At 46.7% G+C, this 19324-nt stretch overlaps 2 protein-coding genes across 5 annotated transcripts; one reads left to right on the plus strand and one right to left on the minus strand.

Annotated features, from left to right (window-relative positions):
• The first annotated feature begins 369 nt into the window (after positions 1-369).
• Positions 370-18322, plus strand: LOC144082395 (ras-GEF domain-containing family member 1C-like). Of its 4 annotated transcripts, XM_077609545.1 has the most exons (15): positions 370-1532; positions 2500-2754; positions 9852-10076; positions 10532-10654; positions 10735-10872; positions 12020-12241; positions 13066-13140; positions 13441-13545; positions 14092-14194; positions 14270-14349; positions 15000-15095; positions 15223-15318; positions 15931-16054; positions 16162-16234; positions 16665-18322. In XM_077609545.1, exons 3-15 carry the CDS (start codon positions 9858-9860, stop codon positions 16687-16689), a joined length of 1479 nt encoding a protein of 492 aa, XP_077465671.1. In that variant the 5' UTR covers positions 370-1532; positions 2500-2754; positions 9852-9857; the 3' UTR covers positions 16690-18322. The 4 variants fall into 4 exon arrangements, 3 of the variants coding, with proteins under 3 accessions (XP_077465671.1, XP_077465670.1, XP_077465672.1); XM_077609544.1 differs by lacking the exon at positions 370-1532 and having other exon boundaries at positions 2376-2754; XM_077609546.1 differs by lacking the exon at positions 370-1532 and having other exon boundaries at positions 2376-2754; positions 9856-10076.
• Positions 18319-19198, minus strand: tmem126a (transmembrane protein 126A). The gene has a single exon (XM_077609549.1). It carries the CDS (start codon positions 19069-19071, stop codon positions 18469-18471), a length of 603 nt encoding a protein of 200 aa, XP_077465675.1. The 5' UTR covers positions 19072-19198; the 3' UTR covers positions 18319-18468.
• Between the last annotated feature and the right edge of the window lie 126 nt (positions 19199-19324).

Here is a 19324-nt window from a genome sequence, read left to right on the forward strand (position 1 = left end):
TTAAGCAGAATTTTGTATCTTTTTTATCAAATGAAGAGCTGATGTGTGTATTGACAGAGCAGCAGTCAGTCATCACGCTTCTGCTCAGGTGGGGGCAAGGGGGGCTTAATAAATGATAAAGGATCACTATTTGAAGAGCGTGCTTGATTTCCCAGTCATTACAGGACAAGAACAGTCAGATGATTAGACATTAGCCATTGTAATGCTAAGTGACTCAGCTACCATCGGGATGATGTCAGCTCACCGCCTCCGTCGGGAGGGAAAGCGGCGCGCAGCCGAGCGTGATGTCACGGGCTAATGTTTGGGGCTAATCGGGTCCGGCCAGGGATCCTCATTAGGAGGGAGGGAGGGAGAGAGGGAGAGAGGGAGGGAGCTCCACGGCTCACGTCTTACTTTGGCTTGCGGACGGGAGAGAATTACGGCAGATAGCGCCAAATGCTAATTTACGCACAAAGCCAGCGGAATTTTTCCTCAAAGCTTCAACCATCAGCAATTTGCTGCCCAGCAGAGTAGACGCTCAGAAAAATAACGCGATTGCATCTCCATGGACACAAAATTCTGCGTGTCCTCGTCGAAAAAAACACAAAAAACGTGTTCGATTCTGTACGAATGGGCTACAAAGTGGCAGAAGGACCTGGCGGACCGGATCGACCCCTCTAGCGGGCCGTTTTCAGGCCCTCGGGCCCTACGTTGGAACCCGGAAAATCTTTTGACTTCGGTGGCTGTTGTCGTGGTTTCCGTAAGGTCTTCTCCGTCCGTCCCAAGTGTCAGGCGGGCAACTCCCGTTTCCCATTTGGTTTTGTCCCATTGGCAGTTCATCCCTGGTCCTTTTGAAAAGGAGGACGGCGGGCCGAGACCGTCGACGACACAGACGCGCCTCGGGGAACAAAAGGCCAGCGACCCAGGGTGGCAATCCAGACCGAGCGGGTGGCGGGTTTCTTCTTTGGCCTTCCCGTGCTCCAAACAAGTGGCCTACATAGTTCCTCGCTCTCATGTTTAAGTGGTGTTTGCAGCCAAGCTGTTTTTTTTTTTTTTAGCATTTCTTTTCATTCCTTCCGTCTTGTCAAGTGTCGGGCGGAAGTCACGCTGGATGAACAGAAGATCTTTGAAAGGTTTTGCCACTTGGCGCGGGAATCCCGGTTTGACTGACACCTCACGTCTTTGCCTTTCGGAGGCAATTCAAACGTGGAATTGCAATCTCGCATCATTTTGAGTGGACTTTGAGTGGAGCACATTTGTGTGAGGCGTGCCGGGGCCTAACGGGGAGTCATAGAAAATAGATGCAGGGATGGTAAAAAAACCAAAAATCGAATCCAGTCAGGGAGGCTAACAGAAGGAGAGAAAACCACTGATAGAGGCTCAAACATCATTTGGACTTGCACTCCCACTCATAGCCATTTAGTAAAAGTTCATTTATATATCTGTATTCATTCATTTTTCTGTACCGTTTATCCTGACAGAGGTGGCGGGGGTGTCGGAGCCCATCCCAGCTAACTGCGGCACGCCTTGAATCGCTTGCCAGCCAATTGCAGGTAAGGCTGAAAACATTCACTCATACCTGGGGACAATTTGTAGTGCTACATTTGCCTAGAATGCATGTTTTGGGGGTGTGGGAGGGTACCCGGAGAAGACCCACGCAGGAAGCAACCCACGTACTCACAGGGGATTGAACTCTGGATACCAGAACTGAGGCAGATGTGCTGTTTAGTTTCCTCCCGTAGAAGCGCCACTCAGCCGCTTCTAAAAAGGTGTAATGCGGGTGTGATATTCTAGCCGTTTCCGATGTACTTGGGAAAAGGGAAGACAAAATGGAAAAGAGCAAACAAGCACTCACGCTTTGTAAGTGTGAAAGAGCCTTCACAGATATGTACTGTTCCAACACCCGAGCTGTGCTCTCATATCGAGAAACAATTCAACCAGCCTTTTTATTTAGGACTTATTATTATTTTTTTTTATTTTGCGTCTGCTAGGTCCTTTTAAAAACAGGTTTTTCATCTCAATGACAGATTTCCCAGTGAAGAGGACAAACAATATGCTTGTGACGTGGATCATAGGGAAGACATTTTATGCAATAGGGGGGAAAAATGCAGATAAAAGCTTGCATTTTTTTACTATAAGTCGCACTCGCCAAAAAATGCACAATAAAAGAGAAATATAAGTGAGACTGGAGTATAAGTTGCATTTTTGGGAGGCACATTTTTAAAAAATCAAAAACAAACTATATTCGTTCAAGTGAGAATAACGCGATTCGGGAAATGAATGAATTGTTTCTGGCTGTCTCCGCCCAAAAGGTTCAAGAAAAGTGCCGTAGTTTAGTTGTTACGAATTCCACGGTATAGACTTTTATTTTGAAATTGTAGAGCGGATGTGGCTGGTGTGATTCCCGGTAAATGTCGAGTAGGGAGCGCTTTTCTCTCCTCCTGCACTGCGAGGACGTGTTGATTAACCTCCGCCTCGTCTCGTCTCGTCTCGTCTCCGCTCGCGTCTCTTCTCTCTCAGGACGTTTCGCCACGCCTTTGGAGGAGCCACGACCTCGACACGGCGTCCGTTCGCTCCTCGCCTCCAGGAGGGACATTTTCTCCTCCTACATCCATCACGCACGCTTGCCCGTGAGGAACGCGACATAGTCTTTTCGTCTCCGGGATCGTCAATCACCTGGACGGATCTCTGGAAGTCCACTGGCGTTGATTTGGTTTTGCTTTTTTGTGGAGAGCTACACGTCGGATCAAGAATGGACATTGCGGTGTAGTGCCGGTAAGGACACCCTTCCACGATGATCGTGTTCTCGGAACGCCCTCGGTTTCTTATGAAGGCTGAAGAATAGTAATCGTGACGTCCGCTGTGCTAAAACACCTGACTATAATGTACACTTAAATAGTATTAGGCGCAAGTATGTATTCTAGTGAGTGTTTTGGCGTCTTGACGCCGTACGAGAGGGAGCCCCTACATCTGAATTTGGCGACCAACTGACAGTGCGACGGTACGCTTTTGGATGCTTTATTCACCAAGATGGATTGGCCATTTAACTAGGTGCCAACCTTCTTTTATTTATTTATGTATTTTTGCATTGGCCAGTTGACGCTCAATATGCAAACTCTACTATACTGAATTAATAATGGCCACAACATTGCACCTGCAGTGTCATGAGATCCAGTACTACAAACCTTGTTCCGTGTGTGTGCGTGTGCGCGTGCGCGTGCGCGTATCTAAATAAGCCATATGTGTATAAGGTTTTATGTTTATATATAAGGTTAAGAAAAATGGAACCACAGTCAAACACATATGCAAGTGCATCCATCCCTTATCTCTTTCGACCAGGCCAGAAAAATAAAAGTAAGGATACATTTCACGTTTCACATGTGCTGGTCTTAATGCAGCATGATGAGTTGAATAAATAGATAACTAATATGAAAATGGAACAATATCTTCCGCTTCAGGTCACTGGCAGAAACTGATGTAAAGGTTTGAAATTTGATAAGCTTCTTTGCTGACTCCAGCAAAATGAATCAAATCAAAACATAGCATTTCCTTGCAATTCAGGTCACTGATGGGAAATCTACTGCCTGTCGTTAGTTGGGATAGGCTCCAGCACCCCCGCGGATAATCGGAATTGAAAAAGAATGCATGTATGAATGAATAGATACATTGTATTCACTCATGTGCCGTATGTGTGTTACATTACATGAAGACATCAATTTATAATAGGGAACAGATTTTTTGTTGTTGTAGCAATAAAATGCTTCCGTACCATATTTGCAAGGAAAACAAATCGAAATCACGACCGACCGCAATTTTTTTATGATTTTTGTTGTTGTTGTTGCTGCAGGCTGACTGATGTAGCGGCTTGGGAAAGCGAGCTAAAGAAGGATTTGTTATCTGTCTCGGGCAGCTTAGCGCAAGGTGCACCAACGTGAGGCCAGGCCAGGCCAGACGAGGGGCTCGCCGTCGCAAAGCAGTTAGGTGGAGAGGAAGCTTACTCGGGGGGGGGGGATTGCCCATATTACCAGACCAGCCGCTGGCGCGTGCGTGCCCTTCCCACGCCCCGGCGTCACGTTCGGGCTCCCGTTTGGGACGCCGGCCCGGCAACATCTCATTCCTCTTGAGCGGGCCTCGGGAGTTGATTTCAGCCACTGTTGATGGATTCAAGGCCGTTCAAAAGTCTGGGACCCCCGCCCGCCAACTGCGGTGGCCCTAAAAGCGTAAAGGCTAGGAAAGAGAATATGATTGGTTCCATTTTCCTCTACTGTATTGTTGAATAGAGGCGGCTTCCAGTCAAATTGGACATTGTTGCGCAATTTGTTGTGGTAGATTAGATGGCACGCACCCCTCGGGAACTCTCCTTTCATTTCTCCATGAATGGAGAGAAAATGCAATGCGCTGCGCTGCGCTCTCTGTTTGCTAGCAGAGTGGTGTTCATGTAATATTGATAAGTACAGAATGTGCTGAAAAGACGGCCCATTCTCTGTCCGTTGAGGCTTGGATGCGCAACTCACCTGCTCTGCTGTGAAAACAGTGGAAGAGTGGTTTGCGCGCCTGTTTCACGCTTCTGAGATCGAGGGTTCGCATCCAAAAATACGCACGCTAGGCTGGCCCAACACTGGAAATTGCCCTTAGATACGAGTGCCATTGGCGGTTTGTCTCCTGGTGCTCTGCGATTGGCTGGCAAACCAAGTCAGGCTGTCCACCCAATTCTGCCGACAGTTGGCCGGCCGGGATAGGCTCCGTCCGGCGCACCCTCGTGAGGATAACCAGGACGGGAAATGAAGGAGTTGATGTATAAAGACAGTCCTTTTCACTTGTTGTAGACGTCATGGTCAAGTGGAGCAATACTTGAGCCGTCCAAATAGTACGTGTCAGACAGGAAGTGAAATCTTTTCAGGAGGTCTCCGCTGGGGAAGTTGCATAAGTCCCCCAAAAACCAAATACTACATTGGCAAGTAAAACGCAAATTGCCCCATGTGCATTTTCGTTAGCACGTCTGCCTCCCCGTTCTGAGATCCGAGGTTCGATACCGGGCTCCCAGTGTGAACTTTGCATGTTCTCCTCGTGCCTGTGCCGCTTTCCTCTGGGTACACGGCCTTCCTCCGACATCCTGGAAAACGTGCACGCTGTGCTAATGTCGCACTCCGCCCAGGTACGCGCACGATGGCTTGTTCCGGCGGGCTCCGACACCCTCCGACATTTGTGAGGGGAAGCGGAATGAATTGAATGAATAGCAAAAAAACATATTCGATTGGGCCATTTTGGCGGATCGCAGTTTTTCCGTGCAGTGGTTGGAGCGTCCTTGGACGTTTTTGGATGGATGAGAGAGGAAAACCAGTCTTTTTTTTTTTGGTGCGCCTGACCGGCACGGCACAACCTAATGAGAAGAGTCGCTGTGTCAAAATAATGATGTGCGTGGCTATGTGCTAGTGAGATAAAACGGGAATAAGAAGGAATTTTGCAGGAATACAGGGAGCGCCACAGTAGGGAATTCAACAGGCATCTAATTACCTCCCAACAGGAACCTTGACTCCATGGAAACGCTTCTCTCGCACACGCACACACACAGTGGGAACGACCAGTGCTGCCACATGGCGAACGACACACACATGGATGGTCTGGGTGGAGAAAGGCAATGGAATTGGATTGCATCCAAAAGATGTACATTCCTTTTATCGCTCTTTTCAGTGCATTTGACTTCAGCCCGGCGTATGTGCGAGAAAAGATGATAGTCGATACCGATTTTAATGCCGTATTTGTGCCTTATCTGTATACTATGGGTATTCAATTTTGACCTTGCACTAAAACACCGTAGCTACCTCACGTGCCGCTAACCACTTTAGTCCTTTTTTTTACCTCGCTCTATTTTTATTGTATATAAATCTTTTTTATGACTACATATTCATGGTGGAGCCTTACTTCTCATTGTGCTTGTATAATGACACTAAAGGCTATGAATTCAATTCTATGTCACACGGATTTCTCTTTCTCAATTTGTTTTGAAAGTGTTTTTTACGGCACCTCGATCGAACACGGTCATTTGAAACGTGCGCTAGTTAAACACCCGGATTGGATACCTGATGCCAATGCCATCGCATTGCTTCCACCACGTCTGGACACATGATATGGCGTGCTTTGTAACCCCTTTTCACACCGTCTTTCTTTGCAAAAGTCAAACAGCAGCCCGTCAGAGGTATACATGACAGCATTTCAATCATTTTTTTGGTGAATGGGGATCATCCGAATGGGGCTCACATTGTCCTCTCTGAGTTAAACTTACACAAAGAAGACTTTCATGTACTGGCTTTATGTCGGCTTGCCTCTAATACCCGAAGCCCGCCTTAGCATCGTGATAAATCACCTTCCTTGTCTATTGCTAAATAGTAGTGCAGATGCTAGCACAGACGCAGCAAAGGTATAAGTGATGAAGTTACAATCCCGAGTCTTTCAGCCCGTTTTTTTCAAGCCCTCACACGCAAACACACACACACACACACACACACACACACACACACACACGCACCCACCCTCATGCATGCAAACAACTGTCCAAAGTCGCACAAGAATGAGGATGGGTCAAATGAGCGCGGGAGAAAATTCCCAGCGGTCTTTGCAGTCGGACGATGCCTATTGGACACGCCAACCTGCCTAGAAGCACATCAATCTTGCTGATCATTATGATGCCCTAATATTGTGTCATGCCATATCGCGGGTAGGGAATGGGTGAGGGGGCGGGGCTGCAAGGATTCTGCGGTAACTCAATCTCGTGTTTGGCTGGCGTGTGGGTGCAAGGGAGCATGCCAGTGTATTTTTTTTCTTCCTCCGAGGCACAATGAAGTCGTTTGTTTGTGGCGTTCGCAGCGCCTCAAACAGACACACATACAAACGCACACCATGGTCGGGGGCTGGGTTAACATATGGGGGGGTTGTTGTTTAGTTTTGCAAGTGTACACCAACGTTCAGGCCGTACATTTTGGGGCGCTAAAGTCTACAAGATAATGTTGACTGGATTTAGAGCTCCGTATGGCCTCCTATCTGGCCAAATGATCGCCATTAATCCCAATAGTACACTTGAAGACGATTGTTGTATTGTTTTTGTATATTGCTATATATACACTCGGTAATTGTATTTAATATTATTGATATTTAAGTAACGGTCATTGTGGTAAAAATGATCGAAATGATGTCATGGAGTTTCTTGGGAAATCATTTGCACAGCCGACGGTGTCTGTCACTGTGTTGTTTCGAGAAACCTATTTCAGGAAAGCCGTATGCAATCAATAAGAGTTATTTCCTCTTTTTTTGACTTCTTGTCTACATGTGTGAGAAGACTGAGAATTTAGTCACGTGACAATCGTGCAGAAAAAAAAAATCCTGTTTTTTGTTTGGTATTTTGAAACCAGAGTGATTTCGTCATATTTGATTTTCTGACCCCATCGATTCTTTAAATGACGGCTGACATAAAATGTTTAAAATGAAGCCTTCCTTCACCTCTCATTTTAATCTCATGTACCGCATGATATCTCGCATATAAGCCGTATTTGTGGCTCCAAAAATAATGACTGAATCGAGGCTACAGCTAATATGCGCACAAATTAAACTGCAGTGACAAAGCCAAAGCGCCATGACAAGACAATGCGGCCGATACGGTCATTTATTTCAAAATAGAGAAAGATTAAAAGGATAAAATGCTAAACAAAATGTATTTTGATGTCATTGAATGAAATTCTAGAAAATATGCATCAAACGTGAAAAAACACACTTGTGCCTACCATTGCTCGCTCAGGGTGCCGCCATCTTACCCTAGTTTACCGTAGACTTGGTGAAAACTAGACTTCCACGGAGACACTTCCTGGTTGTACTGCTCACATGACATCCTTTTTGAATGTGTCTATGTGCAGGCAACACACTTTTGGAATGCGCAATCCAGCAGACCATCCTCTGGATTGTCTCAGAAAAACCATGTGCCATGATTTTCTTAAGGTTTTCTCTTCAAAGTAGCACATTTGTACTCCCTATTAAAACCATGAATATGAAGGTGAAACTTATGAGTCGGGGGGCGTCTTATATACGAGAATTTGTAGAATTGTACGATTTTAAGGCCATTTTAAGGGTGCGCCTTATATGTGAGAAAATACGGAATAATGAGAAATGTTTTTCCATGATTCAATTTTGTGACTAAAAGACTACTGATAGGCCGGCCTCTTTTGTGTAATGGCCTTGACATTCTTTTCCCAAGATTCCCCAAATTGTAGATCAACCTGATACTGTAGTATGTAGCCTTAAAAAAGGGAGTATTTCTGAGCAAAAATCTGCCGTCCAACCTTTAGCTTTTGCCCCGAATGACGAAAATCCGATTCTAAAGCCACCTAAGTCGGCTTTTTTTTCTCCAAAACTTTTTCACACTCTACTCATATGTCGACACGTACTCGGGTATGATATGCAGTGAAACTGGTTTCACAAACTAGGAAACGAAAGGAGAAAAGTATGCTGTCAAGCTGTCTGACAGCTAGCTCCAGCTTTAAAGACATTGTTTGATCAAAACCGTGACGACACACCTGCGTTTTAGTCACTTCGACTAGAGTCGAGTCGAAGTGACTAAAACGCAGGTGTGTCTAGTCACTAGACCAGGGCTCGAGGATCAGGCAGGCGCTCGCTGCCATTTTCTAGCTCATTCATACCGTCCACAATTTTGGGATTTGGGGAATGCCGTGCTTTCGCTTTGCTCAATTTCCTATTTTTCTCCCGTTTCGCACCGCCCGGCCGATGAGTGGTTAGCGCGTCGGACTCGCAGTTCTAGGGTCCTGGGTTCAAATCCAGGTCACTCTACCTGTGTGGAGTTTGAAAATCTACTTTTTAAAAAAAGTTTCAACTGCAAACACTTACAAACACCCCGAAATAAAATAAACAAACTGTCGCATCCTCCTATTCTATTCACTTCTCTGCAAAATGTTTTTTTTAAAGGCATTCCAGAAGCTAGGGCCAGGTAGGTCATTTTTTTAAATTTATTTTTTTTAAAATCCCAACATACAAGAGACCAAGTTGTGGCAGCTTTTAAAAAGCCCACCCATCCCCCAGCCTTCCCCTTTTGTTGGCCTGTCTGTATGTGTTTGGGCTGAGGTGTGTGTGTACACATGCATGAAGAAGTGCTCCAGTGGAGGAAAATGGCTTGTCGGGCCGGGCCGGGCCGGGCCACGCAGAACAAAGAGAGATTGAGCCATTGAGCCATTCTCACGGGAACTTCTCTACGCCAGCGAGCGCTTGACCTTTCACCCCGGGCGCCCGGGACGGAATGGAAGGAAGCGTGGCCGCATCATCACCGTTTGCCTATCGTACATAGTGTCACGCACGGGCCTACTGCCCGTTCGTTATCCAGTGAACGCTTCTTCTACTTGAGATTTCTCTCTCAGCCTGTTTTGTTTCGGAGAACTTTTATACCTTGAGGCTAACGGAAGACCATCTGTTTGCTTACTACCTGGGCACACACCTCTCTCTCTCTCTCTCTCTCTCGCGATCTATCTCCCTTTATCTCTTTCTGTCTCTATCTCTGCCTATTTATGTATCTCTTGCTATCGATCTCTCTCTAACTCCACACTCTTGCAGTCGTAAGACATTGAATTTTTAAAAAAAAACGTCACCCCGATGCTTTCATTCAGGGCGCAAATGGAGGCCGCGCACTCCTTACAGCTGGTTTCCTTGGCGACGGAGTGACCCATATTTTCATTGGCTCTTATGTCATGTGGGAGACGGCGCAGCTGCTGGGGTGGGGGGCGTCCCTTGTCCCCTGTCCCGTGTCCCCCAATGACGACTCGTCTTGTCCTTCTTTGGGCTTATTGCATTTTTTTGTGCTTTTTTCTCTTTTTTTCTAGCCAGGAATGCCCCAGACTGCGTGCCCCGGCACCATGTTCACCACCCCCAGTGGCTTCAGCCCCCACCTGGCCCGCGCCGAGGCCGAAGCCGAGGCCGAGGAGGAAGAGGCGGGGCGGGAGGGCCGGGGGCCCGTGGCTTGCCTGGCCGACGGACCCCCCATCGGCTCGGCCTCGCTGGAGACGCTCATTCAGAACCTGGTGCCCACCGCTGATTACTACCCTGAGGTAAAGGCCACTAGACGTGACCTTTCGTCTTAGCTACAATCCCCCCCCGCCCCCGATCCGCTCGCTAACCCGACAAGCCGGGTGACACCAAGCGTGCACCACGGGCGGGGTATTGGGTGATTTATTTCTGTACAATACCGGCGTGACGTGCACCAGATGGAGGCAAATTGTTTACATGCAAAATGAAGCGGAGGCTGATATTACAAATGTGAAAAAAATGGAGCGTGCTATCAAGGCGAAATTATGAATAATATTCCCACCTCTGTCTGTTAAAACGATATACGGCTAACCTTTTGGGATACAAAGTATCTTGATTTGTCCCCATTTCCACTTTTGTCCACCTTTGTCCACCCCCTCCTCACTGCCCACCACATTGTCACTTGAACTCGAGCGACGAAATGTTTGGGTCCCGTCGGCGGGGCGGCAAAATGACGCGTCCTTCCGTCCTTTGACAGAAAGCCTACGTGTTTACCTTCCTGCTGAGCGCCCGTCTGTTCATCCCTCCTCCGGAGTTGTTGGCCCGGGTGTGCGAGCTGTGCATCCAGCAGCAGCATTTGGACCAGAGCCCACTGGATACGGTCGGTAGCGCACGGGACACCAGGGCTTGCTCACGGGGATGCGTGACCCGCCCGGGGACCGTTGTCATCCCGTTCCACAGGCCCGAGTGCGTAAGTTCGCTCCCAAGATCCTGCGGCTGCTCACCGAGTGGACCGAGACCTTCCCGTCGGACTTTAGGGAGGAGAGGATGGTGGGACTCCTCAAAGACATCATCCACCGGATGGCTCCGTGCGATGAGGTCAGGATTTCTTCACTTTGCGGCCGTGTCTGCTTTTCAATAACCGCGATATTCGAGGGGTTTACTGTCATTTCAAAAATGAAATCTAGGATGCCGCAAGAGCACTATTGAGATTTGACGTTTTCTAAATGGACATTTCTTTTGGTATCCATGCATAAGATTTTCCCGCGGAGGCATTCCGTGACCCCATTATTTCCAATGCGGAGACGTTTCCAAGTCAAAGTAACACATTTACGCCATGGCTCGATTGAGGAATGGAGTGATGGGGAATTAAAATTTTGCCACATCACCACTGCTGTGTCAGCGTGAGGTCGAGTCGCCACAGCGCCGTTACACAATCGCAGCCGAGAGAGAGAGGACGTTGACAGACGCGCTTCTTCGTCTGGCCTGCGGGGAGAATGGACCACGGATGGGGGGGATGGGGGTTACGGAGGGGCGACCCACAAAAGGGGAAAGGTGGACGAGGAGGAAGTAGAATTTGAGGGAAGGGCAGGCAGTGATGAATGTGCTGCTATTTATGGATGGCGTGCAAGTGCGGGGGGGGGGGGATTCTTTTATTTCTGTGAGGCATACTGACCCTACGCACGGCCTCTGAGGCCAGAATTCCGAGGGAGGAACAAAGCCCAACTATTCCTCGTTACATCAGCGAGGGAGACATCAAACGCATGGCAGTTTCTCAAAATATAGCAAATGTTACATCCAGGGCCGGTTTTTGGCATGGGTGTTCCGGGCGAGCGTCAGGGTGCAATCTCTTTGGGAGTGCACGGGACAGAATTGTTCTTATTCAATTGCTAATTGGCCGGCTAGCTTGTCCGATCCAGATTGTTGTGCGTGGCAGGCAATTTGCAGCTCATTCATACTGTAAAAAAACCACTCGACTTAAAAGCAGAATTGTGAGTCGTATGATTGGGCGATTTCGCATTGCGCAATTTCCTATCTGCAGTGAAATTTGTTTTTTTTCTTCCTCCCCTGGTGTCCTATGGAGGCCAGTAAGTGAACTTTTGGGGCCAAAAATAATGTTTTTTTTAGCCCAAAAGAGATGGAATTGGCGTTAATATGGCCCGCCAACCAAACTGAGTTTGGCTAAAGGTTCCTTGTCCTCAATTAAGACGTACTGACAGACTCCGCCTTTGATTTGTCCGCGCAGGCCTATTGGAAAAACTTAAACCAAGTGCTGCAGAAGCTGAACCAGAGGCTGACCTTCATGAGTCAGGGGGAGGAGAGCATCGTCAAGGTCTCCCCGAACGCTTCCTACGTCTCCGACAAGCTGGTGGCCTTCAAGACCAAGCCCCCGCCCATCCAGAAGGACATGCTCTCCATCTGCAACGACCCTTACACCCTGGCGCAGCAGCTCACGCACGTGGAACTGGTGAGAGGGGAACGACGGGAGGCGGAAAAGAGGGACTACGGTGGGGGGGGGGACAGTCGAGTGTCGTCGGGAAAGGGCAGGCGGGAGATTAAAGCCACAAGTCCAAGGTTGCTCAAGCTTCCAGATGGTTTTATGAGTAGGTAGGGGTGGGCAAAAAGTGAAAGGGTTGGGATTTTTCAGTGGTAATTTTGGGATTCTTTATTTAGTGTGTGTGTGTGTGTGTGTGTGTGTGTGTGTGTGTGTGTGTGTGTGTGCATGTGTCTGTCGATGTGGTCACATGTATGTGGCGTGGGTGCTTGTATTTGCCAAAGCGCGTGTACCCTTGTCTGAGGGAGGCCTGACATCACCGCACAAATTCAGTCAGTCAGACCCTCCAGGCGGCAAACTACGCGAATAAACTGCAGTGAGTGCATAGGATCTGACAGCTTCACACTCCGCCTACATACACACACACACACACGTGCAAGAAACAAAGACCCCCGCATTCACACTTGACATGGCAATGATGATCTGTACGTACTATTTCCTGGGGACTTCCCACGCTGTAGAACATAATAACAAGTTGGCAATGTCGCTTTTATTTTGAAGGTGGCGTGAGATGACGATCGGTCAATAAGATACTGACAATAAATATTATCTCAGTAGATGAGAATAGGTGAAACATTGCCAGAGTGGTTAGCGGTTAGAGAGGAGAATATTGCATCCCTTTTGAGCAAACATAATTCCTGTCAGTTTTGTCAACGCGTTGTTAGCACCTCCCCTATTGGCTGATGTATAGAAAATGAATGCATTATGATTACTAATGTCTTTTATTTTTTTTTTAGGAACATTTGAGTCACATTGGACCGGAGGAGTTTGTCCAAGCTTTTGTTCAGAAGGATCCCCTTGATGGAACCCGGGTATGTTTTGACAGGAATGTTTTTTTTTGTAAGATTGCGGATTTTTAATTTCTTTTTTAATATGACATATTTTTCTTTCTGAAAACAAATGCATCCATATACAATCGTCGGTGTCGACCGACATTTTTGTTGCTGTGTTGAACCAATAAATGTCAGTGCCGAGCTTTCTGGCCTAGGCTTGTCTCCGAAGCGTCTTCCCTCCCTCACGCTATCGATCGGGTTGTTCTGGTGGACGGGAAGTTAATTACCATTAAAGAAACTCCCTAGGGAAGCTTTTCATTCATTTGGATTTGCTTGCAGCAACAGCCGTGCTTCGGGGACCAGAAGAAGAAAACCTCCAACCTGGAGGCCTACGTCAGGTGGTTCAACAGGTTGTGTTACCTGGTGGCCACTGAGATCTGCATGGTGAGTGACTTGGGGGATTTCTCCATCCATGACAATAATATTCCCCATAAATGTCATTCGATGTATTTATTTTTTTTCAATTCTTTTTGAATTTGTCTACGTGCAAGCAACACCCTTTCAGAAATCCACCAGACGATCCTTTCGATTCATAAAGTATCTGAGAAATACCCCATGCCATGATTTGTCATGTGTAACTCTCCCTATTAAAACCATGAATATGGGGGTGAAAATTGTGAAGTAGGGGGCATCTTATACGAGGAAGATTGTAACATTCAACCATTTTAAGGCCATTTTAAAGTTGCGGCTTATAATATGCCAGAAAATACGGTAATTGCCACACGCACTGAGGTGAATGGATAGCAGTAAAATTGTTACCCATCGACAATTCCCTCTGGCGGTGGTTGCTTTTTGTACACGCACTTGTTTTGAACATTAAGCAGCGTGGATGGGACGTAATAATAATGATGTTAGGTTCCTTTCTCTTTCTTTTGCAGTCCAATTATATTTGTGAAGAGGAAAGCCATTTGACCCCATTGTCTTTTGCAGCCTGCCAAAAAGAAACAGAGAGCCCTGGTTATCGAGTTTTTTATCGACGTCGCCAGAGAGTGTTTCAACATCGGGAACTTCAACTCGCTCATGGCCATCATCTGTGAGTGCCTCCGTCCGTCCGTCCGTCCTTAGGCTCACTTGAATTTCAGAACGTTAAAAGAGGTCTCCTCCTCAGCCGGTATGAATATGAGTCCCGTGTCGAGACTGAAGAAGACCTGGGGCAAGGCCAAGACGGCCAAATTCTTCATTTTGGAGGTGAGCGCAAAAAAAGCCTTCTTCAGCTGAGGTGCACTTTTTGCAGTGAAAAAACAAAAACAAATCTCAAGGCACGCCACCGTCTTAAAATTTCAAACGCTCTGGCCTATATTCATCATATCAATTTGTTCTCATGGAGGTTTTATCAACAGATGAAGGCAAAATACAGCTATTTCAAAATCTCATTGCTCAATGTTTAGTCTTGAAGGGTGGGATACTGGCATCTGATTGCCTGAAATAGGACAAGTATTTCAAAATGGCTGCCTCTTCTGGGAATTTTTTTCTCTCTCACTATTCTATACAAAAAAATCAATTATTATTTTTGTTTTTATTTATCCTATTTATTTCACAATGTTATAGGCGTTCACACCTTGAAACCCGATTAAATTGCAACCCGACGGCGCGGCGGTTCTTTTGCCCGTCTCGGCTACTCGCGGCGCGGGCCCGATTGCGAGCGGGCATGCTGTTTGTCTCTCCGACTGACTGGCGACCGGTCCGGGGTGTAATTTGCCTTTTGCCCAAAATCGGCCGGGCGGGGTGGCCTCCGGTACCCCCGCCATCCAAGGACCATCGATGTTGAAAAATGAATGAAATGTAAAGTGGACACGAGTCTGGAAGCAAAATTGACAGCGTTGCGCTTTTGCTAACAGCACCAGATGGACCCCACGGGAAACTTCTACAACTACCGGACAGCCCTGAGGGGTGCCGCCCATCGCTCTCAGACGGCCAATAGCAACAGAGAAAAGGTGGGCCTCCCTCCGAGTGGCCTCTTCTAAAAAAATCAATCAAAAGCCTTTATTGTCATCATACTTGGCTGCGTATAAGGAAATGTTTTTTTCTTTATCATGGCCTCGGCTTTCTTCCCCTCCTCAGATCGTCATCCCCTTCTTCAGCTTGCTCATCAAAGATATTTACTTTCTGAACGAAGGATGCGCCAATCGACTCCCGAATGGCCACGTGAACTTCGAGGTGAGCCCTCCTTCTCGACGCCGCCCCCCCGAGAAGAAGAAATAAAACGGCACGTTTCCGAAAATAAGCTGCCGATAATTCATCGTCCCGCAAAACGACACCAAAACCAATTGAAACCATTTCTAAGGAAGCTTTGAAAGTATTGGACAGAAAGTCAAAAACGCACCACCACTGTCAAATATAAAAAATTAAAAAAAAAAAACACAAACGCCTGAACTGGAACAATCCTGTTAAATATGCTGATGCCACCTTAGTTTACAAAATCTTCCAACACAAAGCTCCTCCTCCACTGCAGGAGTTTGCACAGAAAAAATAATCCAACACATTAACAAGGGCTGGCTTTAGAGGTGACTGTGTAGTTCCCTTGAAAAAGAGTGATAAACGTACGTGCGTGTTTGGGTGTGCGCGTGTGTGTGTGTGTGTGCGTATGTGCGCGTGCTTGCGTGTGTGTGTGTGTCTAGTCTAGTCTAGTATATGTCATCGTTGATTTTCAACCTACACAAGGGACTAAAGATGGAAATTAGCCCTCGGCTCCAATCTTACATGTTTACATATACATATGTTCATTAATATGTGCTGTCCCTTATGAAATAAATCAAACTCAAACTTCAGAAATTTCTGGAGTTGGGCAGGCAAGTGGGGGAATTCATCATCTGGAAGCAGGTGGAGTGTCCGTTTGAGGAAGATCAAGCCATCCTACACTACCTCCACACGGCTCCCATCTTCAGCGAGGACGGTAAGTGCAAAGGAACTTGGGATAGGATATCTTTCAGTTGTTCAGGTGAGCCAAATCAAAGTCTTTTGCTTTAAGGAGAAAAAAAGAAAAAAAATCTTTCTCCCCAGGACTCTACCTTGCGTCCTATGAGAGTGAGAGTCCAGAGAACCAGGTGGAAAAAGACAGGTGGAAAGCTCTCAGGTAAGAAAGTGGCGCTGGCTAAAACAAAATGCGCCGCTAGAATGACGTTAAACCCAAACGTGCGCTATTGGGATTGTTCAGGTCCACTTCAATTTGGGGTTTCATGCCTGAACGGGACAAATGGGAAGCAAAAGGCATTTGGGGAACACCAAAGTTGCAGAACATAACAATACTACTTCCAATTCAAATAAATATACAACGGTCGAAAGATACAGCTACAAATAGGCAAATCCCTTCATTCATTGGGGAGAGAACATGCAAACGCCACACGGTGAGGACCGACTTGGGATCGAACCCAGGACCTCAGAACTGCGAGGCACTTTTCCATTAGGCCACCATGTGCGAATCCTTAAAAAAAATACATAAATGAATCAAAATCCGCTTTGGAACGTGAATTTGTCACTAAATATCTTTCTTCTCTCCCTGGCAGGTCAAACGTTCTGGGGAAGACTTGAGGAGTCGAGGCCATGTTCTCATTGCACTAGAACGAACTGTGAAGGAACCAAGCTGGTACTTAGGTGTTTCCTACAAGGGAACCAATAGGGTTAAAAAAAAAAAAAAACAATAATAATAATAATAATAATAATAAGAGGGAGGATGAACAGGATTCATCAAACAAAGATGTGAAAACAATGACGCTACTGAACAAACGACAACGACGACGCAGCGAGGACGTGCATTTACTCGGCGACGTTTACGAGCACCGAGAGTACATTTACAGGGAAAACCACTTGATCGCTTTCTCTTTTTCTCTCTCCTTTAGGTTCAAAGCCTCGTTAGCTGTTTTAGTCGCCCAATTCCTCTGCGTAGAAACATACCGTAACAAAACTTTCCGCCACGTGAAGGGCGCTGGCTAGCCCGTTATTGAGCGCCACCTTTTATACTGTCGCGCCGCTCTAGTGGAGGAATTTACGGCGAAGATTGGGAAGTATTTTAACAAGCGTGCACGGTGGGTTCTACGCGCGAAACATCCGTGTCTGCTGAAATGTTCTTTTGGGAGAATAACTGGAAATGTGTATTTATTTTTTTCTTTCGTTATTTATGACGGTATGTCCCTCAACGTGCCGTCGGAAAAAGTGTTTACTCCTGTCGTGCCATGATCGTTGGATATCTACGATGTACTTCATCCCTCGTCTTTCTGCTCCTCAGGAAGTCTTTTCTCTCGACTGATGTTCAGTTGTCGGATTATATTTATGGAGATTTCTGTGCTTGACAGATGTATTGTTTGAATTGTACTTTTGCTTTGGTAAATATGAAGTTAAATGGCGTGGTATTTTGGACCATGTCTTGAAGGGGCATGCCCAATTTCACCTGGGCTCGACTAGTACTCCGTACTGCAAGCTACGGTTCGAATTCGGGACTTAAGGTGGGGAAACTGCGCCCTCGTATGTCCATGCACGATGGCTACATGTCAGGGCACGGCGACTGACTGCTGTCGACTAGCGGACGCGATTGGAAGTGGGGACACCAGTTTATTTCCACCAAAAACACACGTGGGGAAAGATCACGATATGAGAATCGTGCAACGGAATATCGCAGAATCGATTTTTTTTTTTTTAAATGCAAGCTGTAGTGAAGCTATGTTATAAGTCATGAGGGGAATTTTTGCCATAGGAATTAACCAATTGTGATGAAAATTCAGGTCCATCTTAGCTGAGGTGTAATTGTTTTGGACCTTTTTGCTCATGCTTTTTGAGCCTTTTTTTGTTGTTGTCCCAAAAGGGAAGTGAGCGCAACCAGGGTAGCAAAAGAAGTATTCCAACCCCACCTGCTTCGTTGCAATAGCTTGATGTCAATATTTTTTCCTAAGATGAACATTTTTCTCTTCATCAAAAAAAAAAAAAGAATTCTGCTTCTCGTACCTTACAAAATTGGTTAGGACTGCCACAAAAGTGGTGTCCAAACTAAGATGACCATACTTTTGATTCCATTTCTCTTGTGATTTCGATGACAATCACCAACGCAACATCACTGCATCCTAACAGCGAGCGGTTTCCTTTGTTATTTCGGTTCAGCGAAACCTCTTAAGTAAGATTCCACCTTCAAATGTGTGTTCCTTCAAACTTTGAATAAAGTAAGCCATGTTCAGCTCTTTCTGCTCTTTATTCTCAAGACAACGTTTCAAATGTACTGTATGCTGAAGGGCAACCATTGTTACTTGATTCACAATATAAATGTCTTGATTTTTTTCCTTCTATTCACAGGACAGTTTAGACAACATATTCGTGCACATTTTAGTGATTGCGTTCTTCTGCGTGACGACCAAAGGTGATCTTGGCTAATTTGGTGTAGCCTTCATAATGCCTTGAAGCCAGGAAAGTACCGAAGATAGCTTGAAGGAGCATGACTGCCCTCATCTTCCTGAAGATCGGCTTGGAGAGGTCCATCCAGAACCGGAGAACGTTCCCTTTCTCCGGCATGGGCGCCGTGCTGTACATGGACGCGAGGCCCATATTGGCAGGTAAGGCGAGGGCGATGGGGTACAAAGCCCCGCCGATCACGCCGACCAGCCCGCCTCGTATGAGCACGCAAGTGGGACAGTGGAGATCCCCGGACAGCAGAGGGCTCGACACCGTGGCGTTGTAAAGGACGTAGGTCGTCATAAAGGGCAGCACGGCCATCGGCAGGCTGGAGCTGATGAACGCCTGTGTGACGTTCAAGGCCCGTCGGTACAGGCTGTTGGCGATCAGACCTGCGAATCCCCCGTTTACGCCCAGGTACACTGGCCCGTACATGAAGAACTTCTGGTCGAGCTCGGGGAGTTTGTCGAAGTTCTTTGCAAGCGAGTCGGCGATCGACTCACGGGAAGTGGTCTTATGGGCCACGGTTTCCAACATGGTCCAGGTTAGCTGAAAACCTCCGAATGCGACTGGTACGAGATGGGACACTCAACGTGACATTTGGATTTTCCCGATTGTCAAACCGGGCGCAGACATGTTTACCCATGAGGCAGTGCGGAATGAGACCCAATCAATGTGGCCAATTTTGTTTACGGACAAGCGTAATAGTTGAGCTCGTATATTTAAAAGAAATTATTTGGAGGTGTGACATTACACTTGTTTTTTTTTTAACTACTGGTGTCATTTGTTT

The sequence above is a fragment of the Stigmatopora argus genome, chromosome 9 (assembly GCF_051989625.1).
Source record: "Stigmatopora argus isolate UIUO_Sarg chromosome 9, RoL_Sarg_1.0, whole genome shotgun sequence".
Taxonomy (NCBI): domain Eukaryota; kingdom Metazoa; phylum Chordata; class Actinopteri; order Syngnathiformes; family Syngnathidae; genus Stigmatopora; species Stigmatopora argus.

Coding starts and splice junctions, on each gene's coding strand:
- LOC144082395 (XM_077609545.1), top strand. CDS start 9,858: ATGCCCCAGACTGCGTGCCCCGGCACCATGTTCACCACCCCCAGTGGC. Junction 15,096..15,222: donor CCAATAGCAACAGAGAAAAG/GTGGGCCTCCCT, acceptor TCCCCTCCTCAG/ATCGTCATCCCCTTCTTCAG. Junction 15,319..15,930: donor ATGGCCACGTGAACTTCGAG/GTGAGCCCTCCT, acceptor CTCAAACTTCAG/AAATTTCTGGAGTTGGGCAG.
- tmem126a (XM_077609549.1), bottom strand. CDS start 19,071: ATGTTGGAAACCGTGGCCCATAAGACCACTTCCCGTGAGTCGATCGCC.